General features: G+C 40.4%; 1 protein-coding gene across 2 annotated transcripts in view; it reads right to left on the reverse strand.

Moving 5' to 3' along the window:
• LOC138446665 (ATP-binding cassette sub-family C member 4-like) overlaps nt 1-22,173 on the reverse strand; it is a 171,159-nt gene that overhangs the window by 56,718 nt on the left and 92,268 nt on the right. For both annotated transcript variants that reach the window (XM_069601885.1, XM_069601884.1), the window contains 3 exons: nt 7,106-7,256; nt 4,878-4,997; nt 3,611-3,721 (listed from right to left, as the gene is read on the reverse strand). In XM_069601885.1, coding sequence (XP_069457986.1) covers nt 3,611-3,721; nt 4,878-4,997; nt 7,106-7,256 — 382 coding nt within the window. The remainder of the gene's footprint in view (nt 1-3,610; nt 3,722-4,877; nt 4,998-7,105; nt 7,257-22,173) is intronic.

A 22,173-nucleotide genomic window follows, 5' to 3' on the forward strand; every position in this document is an offset into this window, starting at 1 on the left:
AATTCCCTTGTTTTCTCTATGATCCAGTGAATATTGGCAATTTGATCTCTGTTTCCTCTGCCTTTTGTAAACCCAGCTTGTACAGCTGGAAGTTCCTGGTTCATGTACTGTTGAAATCTTATTTGAAGGGCTTTGAGTATAAACTTACTAGTATGCAGAATGAGTGCAATTGCATGATAGCTTGAACATTCTTTGGCATTGCCTTTCTTTGGGACTGGAATGAAAACTGACCTTTTCCAATCCTGTGGCCACTGTTGAGTTTTCCAAATTTGCTGGTATATTGAGTGCAGCACTTCAACAGAATCATCTTTAAGGATTTTAAATTGCTCAGCTGGAATTCCATTTCCTTCACTAGCTTTGTTCGTAGTAATGCTTTGAAGTTAAGGCCCACTTGACTTCACAGGCCAGGATATCTGGCTTAGGTGAGTGACCACACCATCATGGCCATCCAGGTCATTAAGATCTTTTTTGTACAGTTCTTCTGTGTATTCTTGCCAACTCATCCTAATCTCTTCTACTTCTCTTAGGTCCTTTCCATTTTTGTCTTTTATCATATTACTCCCACCTGGACTGAGGTACCCTTGACAGTGTACTATAGGTGAGGATGTCATTGTTCAGAGTTTTGTCCATATGCTTCAATTATCATTATGTAATTTCACTTTCTATGTCCAATATAGCTGCAGTTGGAATTCCAAAAACAAGGTAATGGGTTTTTCAAAACAAGGCAGTGCTTTTAAATCTAAACTATTACTCTCATTTTTGCATTATTAAAGACTGTGATTCAGGGTTCTTGCTATGGAATAGTGAGGGATGGCGAATTCATGCCACACATTCCAACAACTGCTCATCTGGGACCCACACAGCAGTGAGGATACTGTTTTTGCTACAGAGACTCTTTCTCACACCAGTACACCAGACCCCTACAACCAAGAGATCCAAGTAGGCCCTAAAGTTATAACCTAAGCTGTACAGAAAGCTTAATAATAAACCTGGTTCTCTCTATCCAACTACAGGACACTACCTGGTATGTTCAGAAGGTCATCTTGCTACAGTTATGTAGACCTCAACCCATTCAAAGAAAAATAAAAATATAAAATATCTCCATGATGACCTACTGTAAACAAACAAACAAACAAACTACTTAAAGCAATCTACAGATTCAGTGTAATCCCTATCAAATTACCAATGGCATTTTTCACAGAATTAGACACAAAATTTACATTTTGTAGGGAAACACAAAATAACATGAATAGCCAATGTAATCTTGAGAAAAACAAAGAAGAAACTGGATGCTTGGGGCTGGTGCACTGAGACGACCCAGAGGGATGGTGTGGGGAGGGAGGAGGAAGGGGGTTTAGGATGGGGAACACGTGTATACCCGTGGCGGATTCATGTTGATGTATGGCAAAACCAATACAATATTGAAAAGCAATTAACCTCCAATTAAAATAAATAAATTAATATTTAAAAAAAAGAAAAATGAAGCTAGGAGGAATCATGCTCTATGTTTTCAGACCATACCACAAAGCTACAGTAACTGAAAGTGCCACCAAATGCTAGTGGCACCAAAATCAGAAATACAGATCAACAGGATAGGACAGAAAGCCCAGAGATAAACCCATGTGCCTATGATCACCTATGACAAAGAAAGCAAGAATAGACAATGGAGAAAAGACAGTCTCTTCAATAAGTGGTGCTGGGAAAGCTGGACAGCTACATGTAAAAGAATAAACTTAGAACATTCCTTAACACCATACACAAAAATAAACTCAAAATGGATTACAGACATAAATGTAAGACCAGACACTACAAAACTTTTAGATGAAAACACAGGGAGAACTCTTTCTGACATAAATTGCAGCAAGCTTTCTTTTTACCCACCTCCTAGAGCAATGAAAATAAAATAAAACATAAACCAATGAGACCCAATTAATATTAAAAACTTTTGCACAGCAAAGAAAACCATAAAAAATACCAAAGACAACCTAAAGAATGGGAGGAAATATTTGCAAACAAAGTGACTTAAAAGGGATTACTCTCCAAAATATACAAACAGTCCATGCACTTCAATATTAAACAATAAATAAACAACAAAATTTTTAAAATGGGTAGAAGACTAAGTGACATTCTCCAAAGAGCACATACAGATGGCCAAAAAGCACATGAAAAGATGGTCAACATCTTTAATTATTAGAGAAATGCATATCAAAACTACAGTGAAAAAAAATGAAAAAAAAAAAACTACAGTGAGGTTTCACCTCACATCAGTCAGAATGACCATCATCAAAAAACTTACAAACAATAAATACTGGAGAGATGTGGAGAAAAGGGCACCCTCCAACACTGTTTGTGGGAATGTAAACTGGTAGAGCCACTATGGAGAAAAATATGGAGCTTCCTTTAAAAACTAAAAATAGAGCTACCATATGATCCAGCAATCCCACTCCTGGGCATATATCCAGAGAAAACCATAACGCCAAAAGATGCATCCACCCTAATGTTCACTGCAGCACTATTCACAGTAGCCGGGACATGGAAGCAACCTAAATGTCCATCAACAGAGCAATGGAAAAGGAAGATGTGCTATCATACATACAATGGAATATTACCCAGCCATAGCAAAGGGAGAAATAAATAATGCCATTTGCAGCAACTTGGCTGGACCTAGAGATAGTCATACTGAGTGAAGTAAGTCAGACAGAGAAAAACAGAATATGATATTGCTTATATATGGATTATAACAAAAGGCTATAAATGAACTTATCTACAAAACAGACATAGAGTAACAGATGTAGAAAATAAACTTACAGTTACCAGGGGTAAGGGAGGGGAGGGATAAATTGGAAGACTCAGATTTACACATACATACTACTATATATAAAATATTAAAATAGATAATAAGAACTACTGTAAAGTACAGAGAACTCTGTAATGACCTACCTGGAAAAGGACCTAAAAAAGGGTAGATATATGTCTATGCATAGCAGATTGACTTTGCTATACACTGGAAACTAAAACAACAGTGTAAATGAACTATACCCCAGTAAAACTTAAAATAAAAATGAAAGAATGGCCTGAGCAAGTCAAAGCAGGGGCCCAAGGCACCACAGGTCTGCTGGAGCAGGCATGTTCATACCTGGTCTTTGCTCCTGAGGATTCCAAAAGTCAAAAACAGAAATTCTTTTCTAAAAGACAATTCATTTGAAGTATTAATCAAAATGGAAATTATTTTAAAAACACATGCACCCCAATGTTCATGGGTATGCAAAGAGAATCTTTAAGAAGTGGATATATGTACAACAGATTCACTTGGCTATACACCTGAAACTAACACATTGTAAATCAACCACATGCCAATCAAAAAAAAATTTTAATGGCCTCAACAAGGACCTACTGTAAATAAATAAGTAAATGGAAAAAAAGATAAAAATTCTCATCAAGACACAAATGACTTCACATGGACCTCACTGTGGAGTCACATATGCAGACACTTTAATACAATTCATTAGAACCAAAGAGTATACATATTAGACAAGATGACAAGAGTTTAATAACTACAAATAAAGCTATATACTGTAAACATACCACAAATATTCACATCTGTACTTACATTCTACCAGGATCAGGGCCCCAAAGGCAACAACAGTGACAAAGATGGCACAGATGACATCTAGATACACAGCGAGCCATCGGGACGTCGTCAAAAGCAGGAACCACGCCTCTGGGTTTGTGAACCATAATAAGTGCAATACATAAACAGAGAAACCATGTTAGCTGCTTCTCACGAGGGAGAGCATTTTCTCAGTCGAGCTACAGAAGATTTTACACAGGTAGGACAGCAAAGTTACACACCCAAGGAACCTGAAGATTCCGGAAAACTAGGTTCTAACACAAGACAATGTATGGGACACACAGGAATCAGTCCAGGAAGCATGCACTGAAAACGTCAACCCACAGGTTATCAACAGAAACAGGATCACAAGAAGGAAGATGGAAAATCGCCTCATCAGTGCCTTTCCTGCAGTGCTGGGCCTCAGGGTGAAGATCATCCTCTCACAGGGCCGACTGCTCCCAGCTCTCACACAGCAGACAGCACAGCTCACACTTTGATTCCAGCACCTTCTTCCCTCACTACAGGGCCCTGTGGTGTTTATTCTTAGGAGTCGGCATCTATGTGACCATCAGCTAACAGGATCTGCATGTGACTTTCAAAATGCCATTTTTATCTTCAAAATACAACAATTATTGGAAAGTTTGGCTTGGATTTTATAGACTTAGAGGAAATTCTGAATTTTCTACCTAGGAAAAAAACTTCACTGATAAAAACATAATCAAGTGGGTGGCAAATCAGGAAATTATTTCCTCAATAACTTCTGCCACCCTCCATGCCCTGAAAAGAGTCAGCAAACTGTAACCTGGAGGGTGAGAACAGCCACCACCTGGTTCTGAAAATAAAGTTTCATTGGAACATAGGTGCCGCCATTTGCTGATGTATTATCTTTGCCTGTCTTTGTGCTACAACCGCAAAGGTGAGTAGTTGCAACAGACACAGTATAGCACACAAGCCTACAATATTTTCTATCTGGATCTTTGCAAAAAAGAAAAGTTTGCTGACTCTTGCCCTAAAGAGACAGAAGTCCACAGGGCACAGTGACGCAAGGACAATGCAAGTCAGTTCGGGGAGCAAAGCATGTGGTGATGGGGAAGAGGGATAGACAGAGGGATGCTAAGAGGAAGGGGTGGGGGAGGCAGGTGTGCAGAGAGGGATGAGGGGTGACACAGAGAGAGGTGTGGGCAGCCAAGCCACCTGAGAGGGAGGTCAGCCTCAGAAGGGAGCACATCCCATCCTTTGAAATCATCTCCAGAAACTTATAGACCTGAGTGCAAATCCTGGTGTGCATCAAACAGTTCCTGAAACTTCTGTTCAGCTTTGCACGCCCGGATGGTCCAGAGTCCCCGGAGAGAAGATGCTAAGTGAGAAAATACCGGGCTCCATGCTGGGGAAGCAGAAACAGACACAGGACAAAGAAAATCAGGGAGGCTGGACGCGAGGAAACCACTGCCTCCCGGGCGCTGTGGTCACACGTCCTGGCAAAGGGAATCCTCCATGTGACCCTGAACTCCTGCTCACACCAAGTTTCACTTTAATGACCTGGGAATGAGAGATTCTCTTTGAAACTATATTTGATCAAATTCAAATCACAGCTAGATTTAGGTAAAGAAATTCTTGTTCTTTCATCAAGATCCTCTCAAAGACACCTCCCTCCAAATTTTTCTGGCATCTCATCAGGTGGAAATTGTCCACAATTTCTAATAAGCATATTGAAGTATAGTTGATTTACAATAATGTGCTACTTTCAGGTATACAGTATAGTCATTCAGTTATCAGTGTACCAGAGACCTGCTTTGCAACGACTGTTGAATGACTCCATTTCATGAGTGGCCTCAAACCATAAAACGTCTGAAGCCCTGTCTACACAGAAGACTGGATGGAGCTTATCACTTCCTCTTCTGCCTCCCCAGGTCCCACCATCCTACTCAGTTATACAGGTAGAACATCACACACACGCCTGGACTCTACTGCTCCCCATCCTTCCTAACACCTCACCAAACTCGACCTCACAGGAGGTTAGCTGCTTCTCCTGATGAGTGAAAATATCTTCTACAGATTTTATGAAACTGATGATCACTATCCTTTTTGCAAATAAAGATAAGTACCTCAAGTGTTTATTATTAAAAACAAAACATACAAATGCCACAATTAAAGAAAAACTCCTTTGACTGGATGAACTGACATTTTTTCCCACTTAATAGATACAGAGAAGCAAGGGACTTAATATGCGTCTGTTCTTGGCTTGGTTTCTAGAGGGTTAAGTTGGTATTAATTTGCAATAATTATTCATGGTTGAGGTCTCTGATACAAACATATTCTCTCCTTACTTTTTGGCTATTGTTTTATAACTTTTGAAAAATATATAGCAATCTATTTTCCTTATTTTTGTTTTAATATTGATAAAAAATGTGCATTAATAAGAGAAATTAGATTATTTCATCATCTGTGATTACCTGTAGAATAGACTGATGTGTTTCCCAGCATTCTGTTTTTTGCCTCACCTTGCAGGATCTGGTTTCCCAACCAGGGACAGAAGTGGCAGCCCCTGCAGCGGAAGCACAGGACCACCAGGGTCCTGTTCCCCATTATTCTAAAACTAGGAAGGTGAATGGAGTAATCTACTAAATGCATACTGAACAGATCCCACTCCTGAGTTCTCCTAGAGGATTATTTTCAGCATCATTTATATGAATAGTTTTGAGAAAGGGGTGTACAAACAGTGTGGTGTCACCCCAAATATTGACAATGACAAAGAGCAAACCTGAAAGCAACAGGGCTTATCTTTTCAGCAGGGCTTCCCTGGAGGCTTAGACATTAAAGAATCCACCAGCAATGCAGGAGACCTGGGTTCAGTCCCTGGGTCAGGAAAATCCTCTGGAGAAGGGAATGGCTATCCACTCCAGTATTCTTGCCTGGGGAATTCCATGCACAGAAGAGTCTGGTGGGCTACAGTCCATGTGGTCGCAAAGAGTCAGACATGACCGAGTGACCAACACACATCTTTTCAATACATTTAACAACTGCAACTTACTAGAACATGTGAAAGAATGTATTCTGCAAATATATTACTTCTGACATATATTTCCTGAGGTCTCTTGTCCTTTCCTTGTCATTTCTGGTAACCTTAGGAGAAGAACAATTCTCTATTTTCCTTCTACATTAGTTTCAACATGATGAAAACTTTCAACAATAATATTAATAGAGTGGATACTCTGTGTTAGGAAGTGTTTCATGAACAAGACAGAAATGGTCCCTGTCCTCATGGTGCTCACATCCATCCTTCTTGGGCTAAAATGCAAAGTGCAGCTGACCCGCCACCAGCTCCATCTGCCTTAAGGGCCAAACCTACAGGGGCCAGAACATTCAATCACCTAATGTTAACAGTGAGAAATTCCACAGAACAGTCTGCAGAGTTTCAGGGGTCTGGTTAATTGCAGTATGAATGGAAGACAGGCTGCACTGCCCTCCCAACCTGAGAGCCCTGGTACTCACTTGTACATTCCAGGCGTTTCACATCTCGTGACGTCTCTAAGAAATATCGCCGAAGAAAAAAGGAAATGATGCCAAGGGGAATCACAGGTATAGCAATCCAAGGAATTGCAGCCACCATCACGCCCACCACACCAATCATAAGTAGAAATGTCTGAAATAGCGAAAATACAGAGGCCTTCATGTCAAGGATAATTTTCAAAGGTAAACTTTAGTGATTTGTTAGGAATAAACTCCTTTCCTTGAAACTTGATGAAACAGCAGGGAATGCTTTCCCTCCCAAAGAAATACAATTATAGGTGGTCCTCATGATGTTTATTGCATGCACCTAACACTCTGATAAGAACTTTCTAGGTGTCAGCTATTGTGATACACTCAGTAGCCCTTTGAGGCAGGCATTACTATTTTTAACAGATGAGACTATTTGGGGCTCAGAGAGTAGGAGCTGAATCTCAAACTTTCAGGAGTCAGCAGGTGTTAATAGAGAGATGAGTGAGCAGGCATCACAGATGAGGAATCCAGATGCCTCAGCTATCCATGTAGGGATAAAGAAGTGGTTAATTAAAAATTCAATGTAACATATCTAGTAACAGTATTATCTAATTTTACAAATGAAGACAGTGAGGCACAGGGAGAGAAAAAGCAACTTGATGGAGACTGCAAAGCCTAAGTCACGAAGATGGGAAGCCCATGTTATGAGCTATTATGACATATTTAAGCTTGCCCCCAACTTACAGCCATCTTTCTATCATTATAGTAAGTATTTAAAATGCCCATTCCAAAGGTTAACTATTATAACAACACCAGGTTCCATTTACAATGTAGGCACTGTGTGTAAGGCCCTGTGCTGAGTTCCATGAACATTCTCTTAATTATCACATTATCCCATGAGATGATTTTCTCTTGGGAAATGACCTGGGTCTAAAAAGACAACAGGTAGAATAGAAAACAAAATCATTGGTTGATGCTGATTTAAGCATCCATCTTTATCAGGAAAAGTATGATACCCTGGAATGCAGTATCAGGCAATAAGAATGAAATCAACATTTAGTGTCTGCCTGCTGTGAAAGTCAGGTGAGGTGCTAGGGACTTGCAGATTCTCCCAGTCTGGGCCAAGGCCTCTGAAGTTTACAATCTCAGGTAGATACAAATCGATTGTGATCTGCACAGGGTGCTGGGGAAACACAGGGAAGAATCCCCAAATATTTTTAGACCATTCTAAGACTTATGACTGATTTTAAAGGCTTGTTTAACAGATAGAAAGAATGGCATGAATGATTTGCAGGCAATAATCACAGTTGATTGAAATTTTGACCAAAATGGAGCTGGGATGAGAAGGTTGAGATGCTTGTCTGAGTTAACACTGGCTGTTCTTTAAGGTAAGAAATATGAGGTTGGGAGGGTAAGTGATTGTCCTAAAGTTTCCCAGGAAGGTATTGCTTATCCTAGAGAAAGAGAGGAGCAGTTTGTGCTCAGGGAATCCCAGAGCCACAGCTGCAGGCAGGAGGAACAAACAACCAGAACTGTGACTCTGTGGCCAGGAGCCCTTGGGGAGCAAACTGCATGATCTGGATGGAGACCCATGTGCTTTTCCTGTTTCTCCCCATCTCTGCTGTGGTATCAAAAGAAAACTCAGAGTGAAGAGCATGGAGTTCTGAAGGAATAAATGCTAATCATAAGTGGAGAAAAATAGGGCTGTCTGACCTCTCCTATTAGACCTATAGAAAACAATTTCTTACAGTCACTGGCTTGACTGTGCGTCCTACCACACTACAAACTTCATGTTCATGGGGAGGAGTCCTTCTGGCTCCTTCTATGTCTAGCCTTTAGGTCACTTGGCTTGCCATTGTTGTTTGTTAAAAAAAAAAAAATACTAAAATGTCAATTTAAAAAATCCAAATTACTGGTTTTTAGCAGATTTCAATAATCTGGGTCTCCACAGGTGGCTTCCCTGGTGAATCAGTCATTAAAGAATCTGACTGCTATGCAGGAGACCCGGGTTTGATTACTGGGTCAGGAAGTTCCCCTGGAGAAGGGAATGGCAATCCACTCCAGTATTCGTGCCTGGAACATCCCATGGACAGAGGAACCTGGCAGGCTAGAGTCCATGGAGTCAAAGAGTCAGACAAGACTGAGAGACTAAACCACTCCAGGTGAGGGCCTTTTATGACTAACCCAGCCCAGCACTAACCTGGGAAGCAGAGGTAACATCAAAGTGAAGAGCTCCATGGAAGCTGTGCCAATGCTTTTTCCTTAGGTACCCACTGAAGACCCATTACTAATGCTCTCAGAAGCTCTGGAGTTAGGTTCAGATTTCATGGCCCTAAATTCTAAGGCAATTTAAAGAGGTTGTATCTAACAGTTTTGTTACACACACACACACACACACACACACACACACACACACACACACACACACACACACACACACACACACACACACACACACACACCATACTGGTTTCCCTAGTGACTCAGATGGTAAAGAATCTGTCTGTAATGCAGGAGACCCAGGTTTGATCCCTGGGTTTGGAAGATCCCCTGGAGAAGGGACAGGCAACCCACTCCAGTATTCTTGCCTGGAGAATACCATGGACAGAGGATCCTGGAAGGCTACAGTTTATGGGGTCCCAAGAGCTGGACATGACTGAGCACTTTTCCTTTCATATGTATATACATTTGTGAATCTTTTATTGCCAGCCATTTCAAACCCTTTACAGAAGTTCGTAGAAGATGAAAATAGTATCTAAGCAAAAAGTCAACTTCTGAAGGACACAAAAGATCCTAGTGTACAATAAACACAAAATAAATCCCTTCCTTGAAGCCAACTTCATTTCTTTCTCCTACATTCCCAGGAATTCCAAAAAAGCCCAATTCAAGCTACACACACAATTCCCCCTCATCTGGTTGGACTCCAGACCCATCTGATGGACCATATCATCACGGCCAATGCTCTGCACCTCTGTCACACTATGAAACAGAGACAATGATGGGTATATAGAAAGAAGTATACTGACCCAGAAGCAAGTGACCGAGGTCCTGATATCCCTCCAATAAGGAGAATCATTATTTTCATATATGTCCCATTTGGAGCACATCATTTGGGAAATTCTATCCAAAGTCTATGTATCTACATGAACAAATAAAAAAAAATTCTTAGATGAAATCTTTCACTTGAGAGAAAATGATGATTTTTCACAATTCAGAAAAATTCTTTAGTTTGCAGAGAATGACAGTCTATACCTGGAGGAGATTCCATTAGCCCAATATTGTGGTGAGATAGGGCTTCCCTGGAGATTCAGATGGTAAAGAATCCACCTGCAACATAGGAGACCTGGGTTTGATTCCTCAGTTAGGAAGATCCCCTGGAGAAGGGCATGGCAACTCTCTCCAGTATTCTTGCCCAGAGAAACCCCAGGAAAGAGGAGCCTGACTGGTTACAGTCTATGAGGTTGGAAAGAGTCAGACACAACTAAGTGACTAGGCACACGAACTTAACACAAACAAAGGGGCAGTGAAGTCTTCACGTAAGCAGATAGAGTAGCTTGCATATTTCAGGAACTTTAGAGATTAGCTCTGGTTCTCAGATTCCTCCTTCATCACCTCTGTTTCTCCTTTGATATCACCCAACTCATTTCAGTTCAGTTCAGTTTAGTTCAGTTGCTAAGTCATGTGAGGTTCTTTGCATCCCATGGACCACAGCACGCCAGGCCTCCCCGTCCGTCACCAACACCGGGAGTATACTCAAACTCGTGTCCATCGAGTTGGTGATGCCATCCAGCCATCTCATCCTCTGTCGTCCCCTTCTCCTCCTGCTTTCAATCATTCCCAGCATCAGGGTCTTTCCCAATTAGTCAGTTCTTTGTATTGGGTGGCCAAAGTATTGGAGCTTCAGCTTCAGCATATGTCCTTCCAATGAATACTTAAGACTGCTCTCCTTTAGGTTGGAATGGTTGGATCTCCTTGCAGTCCAAGAGACTCTCAAGAGTTTTCTCCAACACTACAGTTCAAAAGCATCAGTTCTTCAACACTCAACTTTCTTTTTACTCCACTCTCACATCCATACGTGAGTACTGGAAAAACCACAGCCTTGACGAGATGGATCTTAGTTGGCAAAGTAATGTACCTGCTTCTAAATATGCTGTCTAGGTTGGTCATAACTGTTCTTCCAAGGAGCAAGCTTCTTTTAATTTCATGGCTGCAGTCACCATCTGCAGTAATTTTGGAGCCTAAAAAAATAAAGTCAGTCACTGTTTCCTCTATTTCCCCATCTGTTTGCCATGAAGTGATGGGAGCAGATGCCATGATCTTTGTTTTCTAATGGTGAGCTTTAAGCCAACATTTTCACTCTCTTCTTTCACTTTCATCAAGAGGCCCTTTAGTTCTTCTTCACTTTCTTCCATAAGGGTGGTGCCATCACCATATCTGAGGTTATTGATATATGTTCTGGAAATCTTGATTGCAGTTTGCGCTTCATCCATCCCAGCATTTCTCCTGATGTCAATTCAGTTCAGGTCAGTCCCTCAGTCGTGTCCGACTCTTTGCGACCCCAAGAATCCCAGCACGCCAGGCCTCCCTGTCCATCACCAACTCCCAGAGTTCACTCAGACTCACATCCATCGAGTCCATGATATCATCCAGCCATCTAATCCTCGGTCGTCCCCTTCTCCTCCTGCCCCCAATCCCTCCTAGCATCAGAGTCTTTTTCAATGAGTCAACTCTTCACATGAGGTGGCCAAAGTACTGGAGCTTCAGCTTTAGCATCATTCCTTCCAAAGAAATCCCAAGGTTGATCTCCTTCAGAATGGACTGGTTGGATCTCCTTGCAGTCCAAGGGACTCTCAAGAGTCTTCTCCAACACCACAGTTCAAAAGCATCAATTCTTCGGCACTCAGCCTTCTTCACAGTCCAACTCTCACATCCATACATGACCACAGGAAAAACCATAGCCTTGACTAGACGGACCTTAGTCGGCAAAGTAATGTCTCCACTTTTGAATATACTATCTAGGCTCATAACTTTCCTTCCAAGGAGTAAGCATCTTTTAATTTCATGGCTGCGTCACCATCTGCAGTGATTTTGGAGCCCAAAAAAATAAAGCCTGACACTGTTTCCACTCTCTCCCCATCTATTTCCCATGAAGTGATGGGACTGGATGCCATGATCTTCGTTTTCTGAATGTTGAGCTTTAAGCCAACTTTTTTGCTCTCCTCTTTCACTTTCATCAAGAGGCTTTTTAGCTCCTCTTCACTTTCTGCAATAAGGGTGGTGTCATCTGCATATCTGAGGTTATTGATATTTCTCCCAGCAATCTTGATTCCAGCTTGTGTTTCTTCCAGTCCAGCGTTTCTCATGACGTACTCTGCATACAAGTTAAATAAGCAGGGTGACAATATACAGCCTTGACGTACTCCTTTTCCAATTTGGAACCAGTCTGTTGTTTCATGTCCAGTTCTAACTGTTGCTTCCTGATCTGCATACAGATTTCTCAAAAGGCAGGTTAGGTGGTCTGGTATTTCCATCTCTTTCAGAATTTTCCACAGTTGATTGTGATCCACATAGTCAAAGGCTTTCGCATAGTCAATAAAGCAGAAAGATGCTTTTCTGGAACTCCCTTGCTTTTTCCATGATCCAGCAGATGTAGGCAATTTGATCTCTGGTTCCTCTGACTTTTCTAAAACCAGCTTGAACATCAGGGAGTTCACAGTTCACGTATTGCTGAAGTCTAGCTTGTAGAATTTTGTGCATTACTTTACTAGCGTGTGAGATGAGTGCAATTGTGCAGTAGTTTGAGCATTCTTTGGCATTGCCTTTCTTTGGGATTGGAATGAAACTGACCTTTTCCAGACCTGTGGCCACTGCTGAGTTTTCCAAATTTGCTGGCATATTGAGTGCAGCACTTTCACAGCATCATCTTTCAGGATTTGAAACAGCTCAACTGGAATTCCATCACCTCCACTAGCTTTGTTCACAGTGATGATTTCTAAGGCCCACTTGACTTCACATTCCAGGATGTCTGGCTCTAGATTAGTGATCACATCATCATGATTCTCTGGGTCATGAAGATTTTTTTTCTACAGTTCTTCTGTGTATTCTTGCCACCTCTTCTTAATATCTTCTGCCTCTGTTAGGTCCAGACTATTTCTGTCCTTTATCGAGCCCATCTTTGCATGAAATGTTCCCTTGGTATCCCTAATTTTCTTGAAGAGATCTCTAGTCTTTCCCATTCTGTTGTTTTCCTCTATTTCTTTGCATTGATCGCTGAGGAAGGCTTTCTTATCTCTTCTTGCTATTCTTTGGAACTCTGCATTCAGATGCTTATATCTTTCCTTTACTCCTTTGCTTTTCACCTCTCTTCTTTTCACAGCTATTTGTAAGGCCTCCCCAGACAGCCATTTTGCTTTTTTGCATTTCTTTTCCATGAGGATGGTCTTGATTCCTGTCTCCTGTACAATGTCATGAACCTCATTCCATAGTTCATCAGGCACTCTATCTATCAGATCTAGGTCCTTAAAACTATTTCTCACTTCCACTGTATGATCATAAGGGATTTGATTTAGGTCATACCTGAATGGCCTAGCAGTTTTCCCTACTTTCTTCAAATTGAGTCTGAATTTGGTAATAAGGAGTTCATGATCTGAGCTACAGTCAGCTCCTGGTCTTGTTTTTTGTTGACTGTATAGAGCTTCTCCATCTTTGGCTGAAAAAATATAATCAATCTGATTTCGGTGTTGACCATCTGGTGTTGTCCATGTGTAGAGTCTTCTCTTGTGTTGTTGGAAGAGGGTGTTTGCTATGACCAGTGCATTTTCTTGGCAAAATATTAGTCTTTGCCCTGCTTCATTCCGCATTCCAAGGCCAAATTTGCCCGTTACTCCAAGTGTTTCCTGACTTCCTACTTTCCAGTCCCCTATAATGAAAAGGACATCTTTTTTGGGTGTTAGTTCTAAAAGGGCTTGTAGGTCTTCATAAAACCATTCAACTTCAGCTTCTTCAGTGTTACTGGTTGGGGCATAGACTTGGATAACTGTGATATTGAATGGTTTGCTTGGAGACGAAGAGAGATCATTCCTAGAGGAGCTATCCCACATTGAAGGTCAGGAATGGCGGCGGTAAGGAGATACAACTCGTCCAAGGTAAGGAGCAGTGGCTGTGCTTTGCTGGAGCAGCTGTGAAGAGATACCCCATGCCCAAGGTAAGAGAAACCCAAGTAAGATGGTAGGTGTTGCAAGAGGGCATCAGAGGGCAGACACACTGAAACCATACTCACAGAAAACTAGTCAATCTAATCACACTAGGACCACAGCCTTGTCTAACTTAATGAAACCAAGCCATGCCTGTGGGGCAACCCAAGATGGGCAGGTCATGGTGGAGAGGTCTGACAGAATGTGGCCCACTGGAGAAGGGATTGGCAAGCCACTTCATTATTCTTGCCTTGAGAACCCCATGAACAGTATGAAAAGGCAAAATGATAAGATACCAAAAGAGGAACTCCTAGGTCATTAGGTGCCCAATATGCTACTGGAGATCAGTGGAGAAATAACTCCAGAAAGAATGAAGGGATGGAGCCAAAGTAAAAACAATACCCAGTTGTGGATGTGACTGGTGATAGAAGCAAGATCCAATGCTGTAAAGAGCAATATTGCATAGGAACCTGGAATGTCAGGTCCATGAATCAAGGCAAATTGGAAGTGGTCAACCATAGATGGCAAGAGTGAACGTCGACATTCTAGGAATCAGCGAACTAAAATGGACTGGAATGGGTGAATTTAACTCAGATAGCCATTATATCTACTAGTGCAGGCAGGGACCCCTCAGAAGAAATGGAGTAGCCATCATGGGCAACCAAAGAGTCCAAAATGCAGTACGTGGATGTAATCTCCTGATGTACTCTGCATATAAGTTGAATAAGCAGGGTGACAATATACAGCCTTGATGGACTCCTTCTCCTATTTGGAACCAGTCTGTTGTTTCAAGAACAGTTATAACTGTTGCTTCCTGACCTGTAAACAGATTTCTCAAGAGGCATGTCAGGTGGTCCTGTATTCCAATCTCTTTCAGAATTCTCCACAGTTTATTGTGATCCACACAGACAAAGGCTTTGGCATAGTCAATAAAGCAGAAATAGATGTTTTTCTGGAACACTCTTGCTTTTTTGATGATACAGCAGATGTTGGCAATTTGATCTCTGTTTCCTCTGCCTTTTTGAAAACGAGCTTGAACATCTGGAAGTTCACGGTTCAAGTATTGCTAAAGCCTGGCTTGGAGAATTTCGAGCATTACTTTACTAGTGTGTGAGAAGAGTGCAATTGTGCCTTAGTTTGAGCATTCTTTGACATTGCCTTTCTTTGAGACTGAAATGAAAACTGACCTTTTCCAATCCTGTGGCCACTGCTGAGTTTTCCAAATTTGCTGGAATATTCAGCACAGCACTTTCACAGCATCATCTTTTAGGATTTGAAATAGCTCAACTGGAATTCCTTCACCTCCACTAGCTTTGTTCATATTGATGCTTTCTAAGGCCCACTTGACTTCACATTCCAGGATGTCTGGCTCTAGGTGAGTGATCACACCATCATGATTATCTGGGTCATGAAGATCTTTTTTGTACATTTCTTCTGTGTATTCTTGCTGCCTCTTCTTAATATCTTCTGCTTCTGTTGTGTCCATACCATTTCATGCCCATCTTTGCATGAAATGTTCCCTTGGTATGTCTAAATTTCTTAAAGAGATCTCTAGTCTTTCCATTCTATTGTTTTCCTCTGTTTCTTTGCACTGATCATGGAAGACCAAGGAAGGCTTTCTTATCTCTCCTTGCTATTCTTTGGAACTCTGCATTCAAATGGATGCATTTTTCCTTTTCTCCTTTGCTTTTCACTTCTCTTCTTTGCCCAGCTATTTGTAAGGCCTCTCCAGAGAGCCATTTTGCTTTTTTGCATTTCTTTTTCTTGGGGATGGTCTTGATCCCTGTCTCCTGTACAGTGTCACAAACTTCTGTTCATAGTTCATCAGGCACACTGTCTATCAGTTCTAGTCCCTTAAATCTATTTCTCACTTCCACTGTATAATCATAAGGGATTTGATCTAGGTCATCGTGAATGGTCTAGTGGTTTTCCCTACTTTCTTCAATTTAAGTCTGAATTTGGTAATAAGGAGTTCATGATCTGAGCCACAGTCAGCTCCTGGTCTTGTTTTTGCTAACTGTATAGAGCTTCTCCATCTTTGGCTTCAAAGAATATAATCAATCTGATTTTGGTGTTGGCTATCTGGTGATGTCCATGTGTAGAGTCTTCTCTTGTGTTGTCGGAAGTTGGTGTTTGCTATGACCATTGTGTTATCTTGCCAAAACTCTATTAGTCTTTGCCCTGTTTCATTCTGTACTCCAAGGCCAAATTTGCCTGTTACTCCAGGTGTTTCTTGACTTCCTACTTTTGCATTCCAATCCCCTATAAAGAAAAGGACATCTTTTGGGGGCATTAGTTCTAAAAGATCTTGTAAGTCTTTATAGAACTGTTCAACTTCAGCTTCTTCAACATTACTGATTGGGGCATAGACTTGGGTTACTGTGATGTTGAATGGTTTGCCTTGGAAACGTACAGAGATCATTCTGTCGTTTTTGAGACTGCACCCACATACTGCATTTTGGACTCTTTTGTTGACTATCATGGCTACTCCATTTCTTCTAAGGGATTCCTGCCCACAGTAGTAAATATAATGGTCATCTGAGTCAAATTTTCCCATTCTAGTCCATTTTAGTTTGCTGATTCCTAAAACGTCGATGTTCACTCTTGCCATCTTCTGTTTGACCACTTCCAATTTGCCTTGATTCATGGACCTAACATTCCAGGTTCTTATGCAGTATTCCTCTTTACAGCATTGGACCTTGCTTCTATCACCAATCACATCCACAAGTGTGCGTTGTTTTTGCTTTGGCTCCATCCCTTCATTCTTTCTGGAGTTATTTCTCCACTGATCTCCAGTAGCATATTGGGCACCTACCAACCTGAAGAGTTCATCTTTCAGTGTCCTATCTTTTTGGTTGGACTTCCTTTGTGGCTCAGCTGGTAAAGAATTCAACTCATTTAACTCTGTTAATTCACAACATTATAAAACATTGGTGAGTCTTATCTATATGATGAGATCTATACAAACCCTGGTTTTCCTTGGTGACTCAGATGTTAAAGAATCTGCAATGCAGGAGACCCGGGTTCGATCCCTGGGTCAGGAAAATCCCCTGGAAAAGAGAATGGCATCCCACTCCATTATTCTTGCCTGGAGAATTCCATGGACAGAGGAGGCTAGCAGTCTACAGTCCATGAGATTGCAAAGAATTGGACACAACTGAGTGACTAACACACGCACACACACATACAAAGCCTAAGACTAAGCTTTTCTAAACCTGGCCTTTGCTTGGGATACATTCATCACATTCTTCATCCCTCATTTCGCTGCCCTGGATATTTTCACAACCATGTCAGCTCTGGGACCTGGGTATCCTTCAATTCGCCCCCAAATGAGAGTCACAGCTAACTCCACTGTAGAGTGAATAGTGGGGTTTGGTTCACAGTTTGCTAACCAGCACAGCAGGAAGCTTTAGGGAAACATGGTGTGTCTCTTCCTTCATGTTTAGTGTATCTCATTGATCAAATGCTTCCTTTCCACTTTTGTCAGGGTTCAATGTTATTACAAAATTTAAGTCTAGAGTCCTCTTATTTTATAATTTATCAAGGTACACCTTAAAAAGAAGAGCACTATAAAAGTATATCAAATGGAAACTAATCAACATTCAATGATAACCTATATGAGAAAAGAATACAAAAAAGAATGAATATATGTAATGTATAACTGAATCGCATTGCTATACATCTGAAACAAACACAACGTTGTAAAACAACTATATTCCAATAAAATTATAATTTGTTTAAATTAAAAAGGTCTTTTAAAAACCTAAAAGTCAAGGGTTTTGAGATCCATCTTATAAATTAAAAAACCCAGCATATTAAATTATGTAGAAGAATGAAAATAAGAAAAAAACAGACTCTTGAGAGTCCCTGGGACAGCAAGGAGATCAAACCAGTCAATTCCAAAGGAAATCAATGCTGATTACTCATTGGAAAGACTGGATGCTGAAGCTCTGATACTTTGGCTGCCTGATGAGAAGAGCTGATTCATTGGAAAAGACCCTGATGCTGGGAAAGATTGAAGGCAGGAGGAAAAGGGAGTGACTGAGGATGAGATGGTTGGATTGCATCATCAACTCAAAGGACATGAGTTTGAGCAACCTCTGGGAGACAGTGAAGGACAGGCAAGCCTGGTGTGCTGCAGTCCATGAGGCCGCAAAAAGCCAGATACAACTAAGCATCTAAATTACAAAAGATCCGAATGAAAAAGAAAGCTAACTTCCAAGCAGAAAAATCAACAAACACAAAGCGTGGTTCTTTGAAATCACCTCAAAATGCAAAAGAAAAAAAGGGGGGAGGGGGGAGGGAATTTACCATTCACATGAATTAAAAGAGGATAATGCAAAAGATTGGGCTTCCCTGGTGGCTCAGATGGTAAAGAATCTGCTTGCAATATGGGAGACCCAGGTTTGAGCCCTGGGTTGGGAAGATTCCCTGGAAAAGGAAATGGCACCCTACTCCAGTATTCTGACCTGAAGAATCCCATGGATAGAGGAGCCTGACAGGCTACAATCCATGGGGTTGCAAAGAGTCAGACATGACTAAGGAACTAACACTTCAGCTTTCACTTTAATATAAAAGATACATGGGCATTACAAAGAGAATATAACAAACACCATGCAGATTCAATTTTTAAATTTTTAAATTTTAATGTAAAGGACAAATATCTTTAAAAATGACATACAAGAATAACATAATGACATAGAAAATCTGCATAAGTGCATATTGATTTAAGAATTTGAATCCTTTATTTTATTTTACTTTATTTTATTGACATAACGTGCAACTTGTGGGATCTTAGCTTTCTTACCAGCAACTGAAACCAGGCCCATAGCAATGAAAGTACCAACTCGTGACCACTGGACCACCAGGGAATTCACTGAATACATAATTTTTAAATTTCCCACAGAAAAGACTTTAAGTCTAGAGGGCTTCACAAAACACTAGGCAGAAAAGTCTTACCAAAGTTTCCAGGGTACATGAGTCCAGCAATATCATGATATAAAAAACAGATAAAGACATTAAAGGAAGGAAAATTACAAAACAAACTGTCTTGGGATATTAAACAACATACTAGTGAACTGAATCTAGCAATATAAAAAAGATAATACTGCAAATCTAACTTGCCTGGGCAAGTCCAAAATTCTCAGAGTCGCCTGTTACAGAGGACAGGCTGGAACCCTTGGGCAGGAGCTGATGCTGTTGTCCACAAGCAGAATTTATTTTTACTTCAGAGAAGTCTTAGCTCTTAAAGCTTTACAGCTGACTGAACTGTGTCCACTGGACTATGTTGGATAATTGTCCTTACTTAAATTCAACTGATTATGGACTTCAATCACATCTACAAAATACCTACAGAGCAACACACAGATCACTTTTTATTGAATAACTGAGGAATGTAGTCTGGTCAAGCTGACACATTAAGCTGACCATTAAAAATGGAAATATTTCCCCTGTATTTTCATAAGCCTACAAAAGAATTGATACTTCTGAACTGTGGTGTTAGAGAAGACTCTTGAGTGTCCCTTGGACTGCAAGGAGAACCAATCAGTCAATCCTAAAGAAAATCAGTCCTGAATATTCAGGAAGGACTGATGCTGAAGCTGAAAGTCCAATACTTTGGCCACGTGATGGGAAGAATTGACTCATTGGAAAAGACCCTGATGCTGGGAAGAATGACAGAGGATGAGATAGCTGGATGGCATCACAGACTTGATGGACATGAGTTTGAGTAAGTTCTAGGAGTTGGTTATGGACAGGGAAGCCTGGTGTGCTGCAGTCTATGGAGTCACAAAAAGTCAGACATGACTGAGCAACTGAACTCACTGAGATAATTCTGATACCAAAAGCTGATAAAATATTTTAAGAAAAGCAAATTATACACTAATATCCTTCATGAACAACAGGTATAAAAATTTTTCAGAAACTACACACAGCAATACATAAAAAAGATGCTACATTATGACCAAGTAAAGTTTTTTCCAGGAATGTTAAGTTTAACTTTCAAATACCAATCACTATAATTCACATTAAAATAGTAAAGATAAATAATCATATGACTATCTGAAGAGATGCAGAAGAAATATTTGTTAAAATTCAACACCTATTCTTCATTTTTTTAAAAGTAAAATAATTGGCAATTGAGGAATTAAAAGAAACATTTTCATGTTGATATATGGCAAAACCAATACAATATTGTAAAGTAATTAACCTCTAATTAAAATAAATAAATTTATATTTTAAAAAAAGAGAAATCTTTTTCAATCTGATAACAGATACCTACCTAAAAATTTGCAATTAATATTATTTGTAATGAAAAAATATTGAAAGTTTTTGCCCTAGGAGTACAAGATTATCTTATCTAACCAATTCTCTTCAACATTAACTGGAAACTCTAGCCGCAAGTCAAGAAAAGGAAATAAAAGTCATAAATATTGGAAATGAAGATACAAAATTGTCATTATTTACAGCTGAAATGATTGTATATGGACAAAACCCAATATCTAAAAAGGTAGAACATAAAAAGATATCTTCACACTCCTAAGGATATACAGATTTCTTAGGATACAAAATATCAACTACAAAAGAATAAAAAGTAAGCATTAGACTTCATCAAAATTAAACCTTGATCTCCACTAGGGATATAAATGGTAAGCCACTGATAGGAATATCCACAAAGCACTAGCATTAAATATATATTTAAACTAAACATCCCCAAGGGGGATTTGAGGAAGGGGTTGAGGAAGGGATCCACAGAAATCCACAGAAATCTCAAAATGACAAAGTCAGTGTTCAGTGGGAAAGGCTGGGATACTCTCTACACACTTTCCCTGACATCTCCACACAATGAAATGCAAGGGTCAGTGGTGCCGAGGCAAGTAAAGTCTATAAAAGCAAGTGACCCATAATAACCTATTACACTCAGTCTCCGGCTTCGTTCCCAATATCCAGATGCACTGGCCTGTTCTTTTGCGCTCCCCTCTCTGGAAGGTAATGACTGAGGACACTTCCTTCACATTTCCTTTTTCTTGGGCATTTTCACTTCATAAAGCTGCAGTCAGTGTGTTCTGTGTGTGCTGAGGAGGGAATGACACGGTCCCTGGTGGTCCCACCACAGTCGGCATTAGTGGCTCAAGTGCATTTGCCCTTTGTGTCCATGAAAGGACGTGAAGACTCAATTCAGCCCTGACAAGTTGCTGATTTTCTTCTCTCTTTTTTTTTTTTTTTCCTGAATGAGGGGTATGTAGGGAATAAGCATTTTGCAACTTAATTTTCCTCAATAAATCACAGCATTTTGCTGAGAGCAGCTGTGTGCAAGTTCACAAGCTCCGAGCAGTCCCAGACTTTTTTTTGGAAAATTAAAATGCCTAAATCTAACTTCTACATCTCACCTTCATTTTCACTCATTTAGCAGTAGGAAGACTCCTTGGAGTTGATGATTTCAATGACAAGAATTATACATAATTGAGACTTCTTACTCTCAGTGTTATTTTGGACTTTGGCAAATTGTATGAAAATTACATTACTCAAATATTTAATGCTCAATGGTGTATCTTGAAAACAACTGATTTTGATTCTGTGAGTCTACATAAGAAAGTATCCATCAAAATCTTCAAGGACTACAAACCTAGAATCTCTGTGATACAAACTCATGAGATGATATTTATGGGCCTGAAAACTGTCTTTGACAATAACTTTAATGCAACGTAATGCCACTTTGCCAAAGGCAAAAAGAGAAGAGGGGGGCAGAGAATGAGATGGCTGCATGACATCACCGATTCATTGGACATGAACTTGGGCAAACTCCGGGAGATAGTGAGGAACAGGAAGGCCTGCTGTGCTGCAGTTCATGGACTCACAAATGCCACTGTCATCGGTCTATTTCTCTTA

The sequence above is a fragment of the Ovis canadensis genome, chromosome 10 (assembly GCF_042477335.2).
Source record: "Ovis canadensis isolate MfBH-ARS-UI-01 breed Bighorn chromosome 10, ARS-UI_OviCan_v2, whole genome shotgun sequence".
NCBI lineage: Eukaryota > Metazoa > Chordata > Mammalia > Artiodactyla > Bovidae > Ovis > Ovis canadensis.